The 14,134-nt window shown below is 45.7% G+C and overlaps 1 protein-coding gene across 1 annotated transcript; it reads right to left on the bottom strand.

The window, feature by feature from the left end:
- Nucleotides 1-5,315: 5,315 nt before the first annotated feature.
- Nucleotides 5,316-6,966, bottom strand: LOC6597822. The gene is made up of 3 exons (XM_002022918.2): nt 6,789-6,966; nt 6,433-6,705; nt 5,316-6,279 (listed from the first exon to the last, which is right to left on the bottom strand). Exons 1-3 carry the CDS (start codon nt 6,867-6,869, stop codon nt 6,184-6,186), a joined length of 450 nt encoding a protein of 149 aa, XP_002022954.1. The 5' UTR covers nt 6,870-6,966; the 3' UTR covers nt 5,316-6,183.
- Nucleotides 6,967-14,134: the final 7,168 nt, after the last annotated feature.

Raw genomic sequence — 14,134 nt, 5'->3', positions numbered from 1 at the left:
ACGGCAGCCGATCGGGGCGTGGCATGCCGTTTCGTGATCGGCAGAGTCCTGCCAATCGACTGCCATCAGAAAAAAGGACATTCACTTTTTCACGATTTTCGCAAAAAATCATGATGGTTACATCATTAAATTTTCAAAAAATCGGCCTCATTTTAGAAGTCGAGATTTTGATGCCGATCGACAGTATGGATCCCCACGGTCCTGGGAGAGTTTGTCCTTCACCGATCTGGCCCAATTTGTCAGAGATATAGCCTTCCGAAGACTCGGATATTCATATCTTTAAGATACTGGGTTTTTCTGTACGCTATATTTCTGCAATACGGCAGCCGATCGGGGCTTGGTATGCCGTTTCGTGATCGGCAGAGTCCTGCCAATCGACTGCCCTCAGAAAAAAGGACATTCATTTTTTCACGATTTTCGCAAAAAATCATGATGGTTACATCATTAAATTTTCAAAAAATCGGCCTCATTTTCAAAGTCGAGATTTTGATGCCGATCGACAGTCTGGATCCTCGCGATCCTGGGAAAGTAGGTCCTTCACCGATCTGGCCCTATATGTCAGAGATATAGCCACCCGAAGATTCGGATTTGCATTTCATTATAATACTGTTTTTTTCTGTACGCTTTATCTCTGTCTTCTTTATGGTCGATTTGTAGGACTCTCCCGATCGCGAAGATCACGAAAAGACTTGCCCCGCCCCGATCGGCCCATAAATATATCCAACGAAATAATGCAAAAGAGATCTGACGTCAAATGGTCAAAAACGAGAATTCAACAGCAAGCAACTTTAGCGACTGCTAAAAATCGTTGCATACTTTTAGGGGCGTTAAAACTTTAAAAATGAAAAAGAAACAGTGGCCTGGTACCAGAAAATCTGAAGATCTGAAAATATCGGTTTCGAGTGCCACCAAATAGAAAGTGGTTGTTGTTGTAATAACCGGATGTGGTTGTTGTAATATGTTTGTTATGGCATAAATCCGCCATTTCTTGTCCGATCGGAACGTGCGATGGCTACCTGCGATTGGAATAACATCCATGATCTGATGGAGTCATTATCTTGCACCAAAGATCAAGGATATTTTCTGAAGTCATATATCTGGCCGTTCCATATGTTCCTGTAATTGGACAAATCCTTTGGTATGGATTCAAACCACCCCACCCAGTCATATTTTCCAGAGTCTTTGCAAGGATAATTTTTCCATCATTTTATTCATCAAAACTTAGATTAGTATTAATGAATAAATAAGTGGAAAACATTTGTATCTATCTTAAGCCTAACAACAACTATATCTATCTTTAATCTGAAGCCCGCGTAGCCTTTCTCTGGTCTGCCATAGTCAAAGTTCTTGTTTTCAATGGCCAGGTCGAAGGAAGACGATGGCTGGTTAGGTTCGGATCTTGCAAGGGGACCGCTTCTGTCTTCTGAGAAAGGTCTCGGTCTGTCTGGAATTTGCCTCAGTAATTCTTGGTCAGGACTCCATCTGGCGGGGGGGAATCGGGTACGATTCGGTTTGTGGCACAACTATTTAAAACTATTAAAGCTCAAAGGAACTGCGCAAATTTAAAATTTTCCAAGTAGATTCCTTTATTCAATTGAAATTTATAAAGCGTCCAACATACATACATAGCTTCCAAAATCGTTTCTGGTTCTGAAATGATTTCAAAGAAAAAAATTATTTCATTAGGATATTTTCGCAGCGTCATTCCAGGTCTCGAAATGAAGCATGAAGAAAAAAAATGAATATGAAGAAGTCAATTTTGTTACATGATTGATAGAAAGGTTTTCCAATGTTCCGAACTTTACTGTGTTTACTATAACAGATTGGAACCATCCTTCCATCCTTGGACTGTGTATCAATGATTCGGAATGAATATATTGATACCTTGATGAGAATCAAATTGATATAGTATAAGAGCACATTCAAATCAGGGTAAGAAATTGTATCTATAGTGAGTATATTCACAATGTAAATTTTCTCCGTTTAAGGTTGTTCATTATTGTTGGCGGAACATCTTGTACGAGTATCTTTAAATGATTGCCAGGGATAGCAATTCATAACGAGACCCATTTCGAGGGGAGCTGCCATTACGAGGATTCCCAGAGCTCTTTACAAATATTCCCCTGTGTCTTCGGGCCTGCGGTCTTCCTCTTCATTGTTTTTCCGGGGATTTTCTTTCGTTCCCAATTCGTTCTTTGCTCTTCGCTTTCGGGCCGTTGCCCTAATTAGGAACATCAATTGGCCATTTAAGCAATAATAAGCGAAAGCGTCAAAAACTGAGTCGCGGGCAGTGCGCGGGGACCTTTTGTGTGGCAAAAATATAAATTGCAAGCAATTTGTGCCATTAATTTTCCATTTCAAATTAGCGCAGAGTGGCCCGAGGGCGGACTGGAGCCGGGAACGAGGATCCGAGAGTAGGGGCACGGCCAAGGGATATGCGACAATTACGGGCTCCGCTCCTCAAGATTAAATGCCGAATGCTGAAGAGAAAAAGACAGCCAGGATTCCTTCGTTTCCCAAGCATTTGCATTCCTGTGGCCAGGGTTTTCCCCACCCACACTTCAGGGCGTCACTTCAGGAGCCGCAACACGAGGGATCTGCTCCGGAACAGAATGAAATCGAAGGAAATGGGATGGGTTAGGATGACTGGAATGAGATGGGGGCACGGCTAGACAAATTGCATAGGCAACCGGCTTGCTCCGATATACCCTTGGCACTGCTGCCCTTCTCTTTGGGACTGACTTTGATTAAATGCGTGTTCGATCTGAAAATGATTTCATTAATTAAAGGCGCCGCCACCTTTTCCGATTTTAGCTTTCAGCAGCACCCACTGCCAGCGGCTCACATAATTATAAATTATTTTTGGCTAAAAGCTATTTGACCTCGTTTCGCCATTATGGCCGCCGACTTTGAGGACTTTATTCGTTTTCCGCTTTGTCATGTCTCCATTGAAGTTGTATCTCAGATCTGTCGACAGCTAATTAAGCCGGGGGCAAAATAGGAATGATATAAGAATAATATAAATAAGCAAAGATGTCCGTGGAAAGCAATCCTAAGCGAACTCTTGAGCGAATAAAGTAAGCAGCCATGGGCGAAATCGAGGGAAGATAAACGGAAAGTCGATTAAATTTTAAGATGTTTGGTCCAATGATAATGAATTCATTGGGTATCTGAGCAGAAGATGAATTGCCGCCAGGTGGGAGCTAACGAATCGAAAACGTTTCCATTTCTTAATATTAAGCAACACTCAGAAGCGCTGATGATGGTAGATGGCAGACTAGACCCTTTTCCAATTACATAAATCATTCCACAACAGGAACTCCAGTCTGCGCGCACGAATCTCCAAGGAAGAGGCTTCAAAAGTAGAGGCCACAGAACTGCCGCCAATTCAATACCTACTTATCCCACATGATTGCACTTCAATCATTGCGGGAGCCGGCTACCGACTACCGACTGCCGACTACCAGCTGTCGACTGCGGACTGCCACTCCGTCATGAGGAGGCCGACTAGCCGGCAAACAAGACTAATTAATTTCACTTTACGTGACTTGCATGGCCAAGGAGTCCCTGCCAGGGATCCGAGGGGAGGAGTACCATGGAATTATGGCACATTATGTCGGAGTATTGGAAGTGCTAAGAGCTTCCAGCAAAGAAATAATTAAATGACCATTTAGCTCAAAGACTGACGGATGGGCGTCCGAGATGTGGAGTAGTCCGTTAGTGCCGTGGCAACACAGGGCCTACAGCCAGACCACGGCCATGCACTGCACTGCACTGCACTGCCGGGCTGCCTAATGCAGTTTCAGTACGTACGATGAGTAAACGGGTTCGTGCCTCAACTCTGGCGTTAAATCGATTGAAATTAATCATACGACATGTGGGCCCCATTCGCAGGGCCTCCGCCCGGCGTGTGCGAAGTTGCTGGCATTCGTTGGTCCTAATTTGATTTGCAAGCTGCCAGTTTTGGAATGAGCTTGGGGTGTCAGATTCATGAATACATTGCGCACTTCATTAGATTGTTAAATATACTCAGCAGAGTGCCGAAAATTTGCTTATGTTCCACCAGGGCCATCAGCAAAAGCGAACAGCGCGAGCACCAGCAATTTATGAATAAATCGCCCCGAAAATAGACAAGAATCGGGGCGAAAACTTCATCAAACTGGCAACAAAAGTAATAATAATGTGCCGGCAGCCACAGCCACAACCACAACCACAACCACAACCACTGCCACAACCACTGCCACAGCCACAGCCGCAGAGTAAACAATAATAATAACACTAACAAAGAAAACACCGCTGCAAAAGAAAACACCAAGGTGAATTTATGTTTTCAGAGTGGGTTTTGGGTGAGAGTCGGCGGGGCCACGAGAGCACACAGAAAGATTTTAAAAGCCAACAATGGCAACAGCTTACCGAACAAAAACAGAAATAGATAAGAGTCGCGCTCGAGTGAAGTGCCAGCCCCAGCGACAGGACACTACCCACCCGCCCAGCATGCCCCAGAAAGGTTCCACCAAGGTGTGATGTGATAGAGAGTGAATGGCAGATGGCAATACTCGTATTCTGTTGAGCTAATCATAGGACTCTCTATTTGTAGGTATACCCTTTTAAAGTACAATGACGGCTAGACATATATCTGAGACTGTTAGCAATAAAGGAAGTAATAAATAGAAAATAAATAAAGACAGAGAATTGTTTGGTTTCTTTGCTTCTTCTGATCTTCTATAAGATACATATGTACACAATATTAATAGTTTCCATAATAAAATAGGTCCCACGCTGCAGGGGAGAGATGGAAATGCCGTTTATGTAAATTACTCACCAATCAGTCATTATAGTATAGATGGCCAAATCGGTCGCTAGATCATTACTGTCTACCGTCTGAAGCCACAAAGTATATAAAGTTCTTACACTACTAGCGAACCGTTAAAAAGGAATATTCTTTAAATTACATTCATACTCGAAGAAGTCATTGCGTTTATTGTATATAGTTATTCACAGACATATGTATGGATTTCTTTCACAAATCTTAAGCTTGTTTTGTGAAATTTGTATAAAAATATAAAGAGTTTTGGTGCGTCAGACATAAGTATATACAAAAGAACATATTTCGTGGTAGAAATACTTTGCTATTTTGTGAGATAAAAGTAGTGCTACTCGCTTGTACTGTAAGCGGTATTTGTGACTGACTTAAACAAGAACTAGCTACAAACAACGTCTAGAATTATAAAAAAAAAATTAAATATTATTCTGCCTTGCGAACCAGTTATCAGAAGAAAGAGGACAAGTATAGGATGACAAGATGCAGACACAAAGCCAAAAAATAAATACAAAATTTAATCTTCGGGCCCGAAGCCTTTCAGTTCGTTGGTTACAATAGGGGCTACTTGAAATACTAATCAGATTGTATGTTATTGGGTTGAATTATGTAAAACAACGCGAAGTGTTGAATGATATTGGATAAACACATGGTTGGGCGCTCCGATCTTAGCGTCTAGAATAAAATAAGGCTCTCTTCGGGGCAGTTAACCGACGGAAACAATTTGGCTGTTAATTCTGATCAAGAATATATCGAATATACCGGTATTGAAAGAATTTCTTCAAAATCAATGGAACCTCTGCAAGGGTATGACAAGATTTATCTCTTTGGCATTTGCTCTCTCTCTCTCTCTCTATCATCCGCTTAACCTCTGCTCTCTAACCGTGTACTTCCATCCTCTCTTTGATTCTTTTGCTTTTCTTTCCACTTTGTCCGTTTATCTGAAGCTTAAGTTAGACTTTGGCTGCGACTCTGGCTCCGTTCTCTTTCTTCTCCTCTTTCTTCTTAATCTTCTATGCTTGACCTACATTCTAACGACTATTAGATAACATAATCGAATAACTGTTCGGGCAACAGCATGTATCTTCACTTTTGTACACTTAACTAACAGACTTGAATGCAAACAAAAGAGCAGTGTGGCACTCAAATTAGCACTGACTCTTGCTCTCACAGTGTGTGAGCATAAGGTGAGGCATTCGCAGAGCGTGCTCACACCTGCAGACAGCACGAGAGAGTGGCGCACGTCTCGAGGAGGCAGACTGCCAAAACCCCACCTTGCACTAACACACCTTGCGCTTTTTCTAATTTTTTTTTTTCGCGGCTTAAAGTACTAAGAGCGATCAAAGCTTTTGGTAGCGGGGGGGCTATACTGTTTGGGTGGCCACATCCCGTTGACGGCTGCGTAGATAGTGGGCATAAGCCTCCAGGCCGTTGATGCTGAAGGCCGTCAATCCAAAGAACTGCAACAGAGAGAAGGAGGTGGACTTTAGCGTCGGAATAGGCTTTGAAAATCAAGCCAAAGGCAAAGAGTATTTGAGCCAGATGAGGCACTCTAGCCGCAGTCCCATACAGAGACTGTAAATACACCTTGCACTGGGGTGCTGGGGGCTTACCGCTGCTGCCGTATAGGCCCCAATGTCCAGAGAGAGCACCAGCCCCGAGGCCACAAAGTACGACACCGCCAGCGTGGAGTGGACACCGAGAGACCAGACCGTTGAGTCGCATCGACTGAAATAACGTTGCCACAGACGCAGGTAGCGGGCAAGCAGCAGCGCCAGAGTGGCCGTGAATCCCAGCGCCGCCACGACCAAGTAGAAGCTGCCCCGAAAGTTGCTCACTCGCACCGGGCCGCACAGAATGAACAGGAAGCCGATGAAGCTGCTCAGCTGGAGGGAGAGAGAGAGAGACACAGAGAGAGAGAGCTTTAGAGTGGGGCCAATCTGTTGGATGGAAGTGGAACGGAACTTACCATGCAGGCGATCTTGCAGATGCCCCCCATGCTGCGCACATACTTCCGATCGTAGTCCTGGCTGGCGGACATAATGGACATTCCAGCAAAGGCACAAAATCGACAACGAAACGAAATAGCAACTCGATAAGGTTTCAACGACGACAGCCCGGCGAAAATATTTTCACATTGCGCGCTCACGGGCACGCACAGAACGCCACTGAACGCCACTCAGAACGATTTTGTGTGCTGGACGACGCGACGTCGGAAAAAAGGCCATAACAAAAACTACAATTGTGAGCGAGAGCGAGAGAGAGTGAGCGCCCCGAGTGGGGGAGCCTAGAGGGAGAGCGTTGAGTGAGAGAGCCCAGAGGCAGAGCACCATGAAGGTCTTGAGCGGGCGGGAGAGCGCTCTCCAGCCCAACTGAGAGCCAAACCATATGGCACAGTGGGCCAATCTCAGCTGAAATGGTACCGAAAATCAACTGGTGGCTCTGCCACTGGATCCCCATCAACGGACGCTCATTGTGTTTGTGTATTAAGAGTTGTGTACAATGCATTTTACAATCAAAAAGGAAATTTATTATAATAGGGTGGGGTAATTATTTAATTAATTTTTAATGCATGGCTACTGTTTTTGCGACTCCTTGGCTGGTCTCCCTCTGGGTGATGTAAGCAGCAAGGGCGTGACTCACTCACTGGAGGAGGCCTCCCTCTCACCAAGCATAATCGTCCCACTGTGCAATGACGGTTTCGCTCTGTTGAGCGATAATATCTGAACTCAACTCTATCTCTTCAACCCAATTCGATTCATATGCGGGTTCGACCTTATCATTAAAGTAGAGAGAGAGTGAGTAGAAGAGGGAGAGAGCGGGTGGGTGGGAGAGCCGCTGTCCGATCGCTTAGTGTTATCGTATCTGTTCGTTAATTGATTGAGAAACCAAGTACGTAATCCCCCGCAACGCTGTTGGTGGATCTGGTGATGTGAGGCCACAGTGCTTAAGCAAATGAGAGAATCAAAATGAAATGCACTTGCAGCGTGATTCATGCCACACGTCACACAAAAGCACAAACAGAGAGGCAGGCCCCGAAGATGTGAGTTGCAAGCAGCGAACAGTGCATACCCTTCTTCAATCTTGACCAATTTAATGGGGTACATTGTGGCTGAAAACAGCACATATGCATAATAGATTTCCATTCCCCGACGATACATACGTAGACATGATTTTATTCCGCAATCAATTCTTCTGATATCGTGGGTAGTTTGACCACAGCAGAGATATAGATATATCTATAGAGTTGCTGGTGGGTTCCACTACTTTGACCGCAGCTGTACATCTTTTTCTGTCTCTGGCACATGTTCAACTTCCTCGCAGTTCGTTGATAACCCCGAGGAAAGTAGGGCAGATCGAAACACATTCCTACGTGACAGAAAATCAAGTTATATTAATTGATTCATATGGGTGAATGGGGAGGGGGGAATGGGTGCCCGGTTCGTGATGGTTCAATGGAAAGATTACGGGTTGAGAGGTGGGTGGCTGGGTGGCTGGGTGGTCCACTCATTCCGCCCAAGGCCGCAGGGACAATTGCTTGCCGTCAAATTCAGATGCGGCATGGCAGGAGACAAATGGGAAGAGAAACGTCAGAAATACTTAGAGAAGGAGAGGCATACCCACACCCGGTCCAATCCAGAGATTTGCACTGTAACCAGAGGTCTTCTGGGCGGAAATGGAACTAGGCACAACAACAGACAGGAAATGACAGAAAGCAAAGTGTGAACATAAAACATAATCACAGCGAAAATTGAGCTGGAGCCGGACTCAAAGCGAATTATTGTCTAATGCCGACTCAAACAAAATGCACTTGAGCAATTTATCAGAGAACTGCACAGAGAAGAGCGGCCTCTCGCGGGTAATACGAACATGAAAGAAAAAACGGCATGGAAATCCATGAAAAGCTTGTTTGAACGAAGCGAATTCTAAAAATAGATGTGAGTCCTCTTATTGCTTTTGGAGTGGAACGCGATTCACTCAGCGATAAACAAGAAATCATAATCGAGAACGTGAATGCGCAGTGGGGCTGATGCGAATGGTGTCCACTCCAGGGAATCGTGTGACTGGGATTGGGCGAGGGAATCGGAGAGGGAATGGAATTGGAATGGAAACAATGTTGATTACATCGACTGTACCATTGTGAGAGCCGGGAGAGCGCTCTCCTTTCAGTCCCTCAAGCGGACATCACCGTGGACCATTCGGAACATGACCCAATTAACCTTCGATCCCATCTTGAGAGCCAAGTGGTGGGTCTTTTTCAAAATCGAACCAAACACAACCGAAATTTGATTTTGCTAATTCGAATAATGTATGGAAGTTTTTTCCAGTCCATGATTCATGCACATGACTGAGCTCTCGCTGGCATGCAACTCGAAATACCCTGAGTGTGATGCCCCGCCCCTACTATCGTTTTCCACGCATGCCACGCATCGCAGTAGGGGTGTGGGTGGGATCTGGGGGAGTGCATCTAATCAGAAAAGCAGTCGCAGTAATTGGCAACTGCTGCATCAGCGTGTTTTTGTTTGCTTTGGCAGGAACCAGGAGACGTGGCCAGGACCATGATGATGGGGTTTTCCCTGCGCTTAAGCGATGACAAACTTCCTCATTGCCGCAGAATGGATAAACTCTGGTTCTGGCTTGCCCAATTAGTGGATAGATAGTGTCGAAAGAAAGTAGAAAGTTGGGGATCTTTCGCTGGCTCTGGCTCCTTCTCTGAGGACATAATTAATTATACTATTCGACCAGCTGTGGAAGTCATTTCTCAAGGCGATAGGAAGAGTACGAGAGAGTCAGTTTTGCCAGAGACGGGCATCGAAGACATAAAACAACAAAGCAACTGGCAGCTTGGTATCTGTCAAATACACGCACTTCACACTCCATTCTGCACCGCGCCCCAAACTCCATTCGAATGCAAATTTCGTGCACTGACAGTCAGGACGATCCAGTGGCCAGACTCTGCAGCTGACACGACCAGCAGCCCCCGAAGAAACCCCCGTAAGACAGCAGCCCTCGAAGAAACCCCTGTAAGACAGTTCTCAGCATAATTCCAACGACCTCAGCATATCTGCCAAGTGAATTTGAATCTGAGTTTTTCCTCTCCCTCGGCTGCTCCATCTTAATGTTGTTTTTTATGTGATTTTTTTCATTCCTCTGTGAATTGTGCGCATGGTGTGGCCGACAGCCGCCATCTGCCCAGGGCTGTCCCGCCCAGAACTCAGACCCCAGACCCCAGACCCCAGACCCCAGACCCAGAAAACCCCCATCAAGAACGAATGACAACAAAGTCGCAGCAAACATTTATGCGCCTTATAAATGATTATCGTGTGTACTCAAGTGCCATCGTCATCAATCAAATGGACCAACTGCAACAGGATGCCATTCCATTTCCATCCCCGACGAGTATTTGCACGACTATCTGTCTCTGGTCTTGTTTGCATCTCTTAAGGATACGAGTATTGCATGAAAACTGAATAATAACTCTCGTTAAATCCGTCTTCCTTCCATCAATGAACGAGAATGTACTTCAGCACATTGATAGTGACATAAAATACATAGTGTCATTATTTTCATGCAGTAGGAGGTTGCGCTCTTTTGAAATGATTTCTTATAGAGAAAAGCAGAGAATAACAAAAATTACTTTCAAATCTTTTAAATATGAAGATGCCTTTCGTTGCAATGTTTCATAATTGTCTTCCCGTATCGAAAGTCTGAGGAAAGGGCATTCGAACTTCGGTTCCTCTTGCGCCGCCTTCGTGTTATTTATGCTAATGAATTGCTCCCCGTTTTGTCCGATTACTTTCGCCGCCAATCAATCTATCAATCAATCAATCAATCAATTGCTGGCCCACCAGGTCGAGAGCTGCAAGGGGGGGGCACAGCTCATTAATGGCATTGGCGCGATAGATCGATGCAGTACTCGTCTATAGGTACATAGGTCTCTCCTGTCTCAATCAATTTCAAAAATGTTGAGTTTCAAATCAATTTAATTGGCATTTTATTGGCCCTGTCCACCCAACCCACTGACTCCGAGCGTCCTCTCCCTTTTGTATCTACTGCTGGCATCTTCCTGTACTTCCGCTTTCGCTCATGCTATCTTCTATCTACTGCTCCTCCAGGTTCTGTAATCTGTATCTTCTTCCTCGCTGATTCGGCTGCGTTCGCACATTTTGCAGCAAGCAATTTTCTCAGCGTGATTTTTGATGAACTGCCTGGGAACTGACTGGGAACTGCCACGTCCGCCGTCCGGTGCAAGCTGCATCGCCAGGATTTACGACTGTTGTTACTCCAAGGCGATATTTGGCACTTATGTAAGTGCTCTGTGAGCTTGTAGTTGGCCCTGCTCTGAAAAGTTGTCTGCCATGAGCCCAGGAAGTGTTATGCCCTCCCCCGGGGCGCTCCTCCAGGGGCCAGGTAACGAGCGAGAAAATATATTTTCAATTGAGAGCGTGCCAGCATAGATTGCGTCCAAGTCCAACGCCAAGTCCATCTGACAGTGGAAGTCGGAGGAGGAGTGGCGGAGTGGCGGAGTGGACGGTCACGTAGACCGCTGCCACGTAGTCAAAAAAGCCAGGGGGAATTCACGTTTGCATGTGAGATGCGGAATCTATTCGGGATGCACTCGGGGAAACGCCACCAAGAATCAGAACTCGATTTCCCAATAAATGATAGATTTTAATAAACGAATGAAAACGGGGTCTTAGACAGATGGAAGCATTTTAAGCGCCTTCCAGTGGAAGTGTGTGCTTTCTCTCAGTGCATGATGTAGTAACGGAGACCCAGCAGACATCTGTCCTGCTTGCTATGCAGCTTGCATGTCCTTGATTGCGTTGTGATTTTTTGGTTTTGGGGATTTTCAGTTATTAAACGAGTCATATGTGCTGGTGATAAATGTTATTCAGGCTAAATGGAGAGCCGGCTGACTGATGGCGCCCCCCTTGAGTTTGGCTGAAGAGGGATAATGAAAGTCACGCGCTGCGATTGATCGAGGGTGTCGCACCCTCCGGCTCTGACTGGCTGCAGCAAGGATCCTTCTTGGCGGCCAGGTCCAGCTGCGGCAGCTTTGGGATTGGATTGCAAAAGTAATATCCATGCGACATGCAGAGATGCAGAGATGTGTGCGCTGCTCTCCGGAATCCGATCTGGCAGCCAACGACTGGCAATAACTCGCACAGATTTTCCTTCACACTTCACATTTCACATTAAAGATGGTCCCTTTGTTCCCTTTGTCAGGCTATCAAATTTGAATTTTGCAGCTTACAGAACGTCTTTACCATAAAAACGTATACCCCCCATCCGCAGTCACGAATCGGCGGCGAAGTTTGATAGTTTTTTGATGACTAAACGTTATTGGGGCCGACATGACCATCCATTTATAATGATAATCCGCAAAGTGAGCTCCCATTTTGATGGCGTTGCCGTCTGTTCGGCAGGTGTTCTCTTGGATCGCTTTTCTCTGCGAAAATGGCTGGGGGCTGAAGTGGGAGTGGATGTGGGGATATGCAGTGCATGTGAATGTGAATGGATAAGTGGAGCTGGCGGTAATCGAATGGGAATGGGAATGGAAAAGGTAGGGGAAGTGGGTTGCGATTCGCATTCGCAAATGCAGATCCAGTCAAAGGCGCTTCATCAGAGTCATTAATTTGATTTGAGTGTGATTTGCTGGCGGGGAGTCCGCTGCTTAATGAATTCAATGAATAATGCAACAAGAGGCGGAATCATCAATCCAACTATCCTTCAGACCTCCCGCATAACATGCTGGCAACTGTCACTCTCTCTCTCTCTCTCTCTCTCTCTCTCTCTCTCTCTCTCTCTCTCTGTCTCTGCATCTGTCTCCCTTTTCGCAATGCAATTACACAATTTCCTAAATAAGAAGAGCAAAAATGACTTGAGTAACAATTTTCGTCACAGAGTAAGTACAAAACTCGCATACATACAAGGCTGTTATCACATGGATGCACACATGCACAGACGGGGGAAAATTGGCAGCGAGATACGAGTATCTGCGAGTACGGCACCCAAGGCAGACAAGTTGGAAGCAGCAGAGGAAACCCAAGCTCATGATTCGACCCTCGCCCTCCCACTCAGACCCACACAGAAGCCCCACCCCTGCCCCAGGCACAAACTGCAGCAGCATCCTGCTGCATATAGTAATCAAATTATCAGTTATGCCAACTGGCAGTTTTCCCCTGCTCCCTGTCCCTGTCCCCTGCTCCCTGCTCCCTGCTCCCCGTCTCTGCACGACCAACCCGGCAAACGATGTTTTGTGATCCAATTACAAATTATATTAAGAGTTTTCAATTTGCCAGAGCACATCACAGATAAGCAATCAGATATTCCAACGGATTGGATGCGTATGGGATGTCCTGGAGACTCTCTCAATTTGGGGGGATTTGCACTCCCCCCATGCAATGCTGGATAGCGTGAAACCTAACCTACCCAGAGCTACCTAATAGCTCGTTTTTACCCACTTGCGGAGCGATTTTATTCTTATTTTGCGCTACGTTTTACAGTCGATGGACGATTAAATTCTCCAAATTACTTGACATTTCTGGATAATAAAAGCTAAAGAGCTAAAGCCTTTCGCCAGGGGAAAAACCCTGTTAAAAAGCAGACTTCGATATTTGTAATTGAGATTTTTCAAGTAATTAGTTTTCCTTTTAAACAAATTCCTTCGGAAAACACCAGCCCTATTAACTCAATCTTTGAGGGAATTCCATCACATCGGAGTGCAAACAGGAAAGCCACAGCGCGAATCACACAATTAGTTAATGTTGGGCCTTCGCCATATCTCACTCCATAGCCACAGCCACAGCCACACCCCCACCCACACGCCTTCCAAGCCATTGAATGTTTGCATTATAATGGACTTTGCCTTAAGTCGCTACAAAGGGACACACTGTAGTGAGAACTGCATCTATCTTGCATCTATCAACTCGAGTAAGCTGCTGCTGTGGATTCTCCAGAAGGCATTACGATTAAGTGCAGTCACCGCGGAATGAGCCATGAATCGATGCTGCGCTTTGAGCCACACACAATGTCGGCGAAGTGTCTCGCATGGCACATCATATTGTGGCATACTTCAGGGCGCCGCAACAGCAGCGGCAACAGCAGCGGCAACAGCAGCGGCAGCAGCAGCCACAGCCGCAACCCAAACAGCCATTCAGAGGCGAGGACAAACACTGGCGCACAGATTCAAGCCCACAGACACGTGCTACGACTACGGCCACGGCTACCCCCAAAAAGCCTTTCGTCATAATCATAAAAAACTGCTTAGCACTTTATTTGCCGCATCTGCAGCGACGCTGGCGCAGACGC

The sequence above is a fragment of the Drosophila persimilis genome, unplaced genomic scaffold (assembly GCF_003286085.1).
Source record: "Drosophila persimilis strain 14011-0111.01,24,50 unplaced genomic scaffold, DperRS2 tig00000653-arrow-arrow-pilon, whole genome shotgun sequence".
Lineage (NCBI taxonomy): Eukaryota > Metazoa > Arthropoda > Insecta > Diptera > Drosophilidae > Drosophila > Drosophila persimilis.
This window is presented reverse-complemented; position numbering and strand designations above follow the sequence as displayed.

Excerpts from the sequence above, each read along its gene's own strand:
- LOC6597822 (XM_002022918.2), bottom strand. The coding sequence starts at position 6,869 with ATGTCCATTATGTCCGCCAGCCAGGACTACGATCGGAAGTATGTGCGC. Across the intron at positions 6,706-6,788 it reads TCTGCAAGATCGCCTGCATG|CTGAGCAGCTTCATCGGCTT; the intron begins GTAAGTTCCGTT and ends CTCTCCCTCCAG. Across the intron at positions 6,280-6,432 it reads GGGCCTATACGGCAGCAGCG|TTCTTTGGATTGACGGCCTT; the intron begins GTAAGCCCCCAG and ends TCTCTGTTGCAG.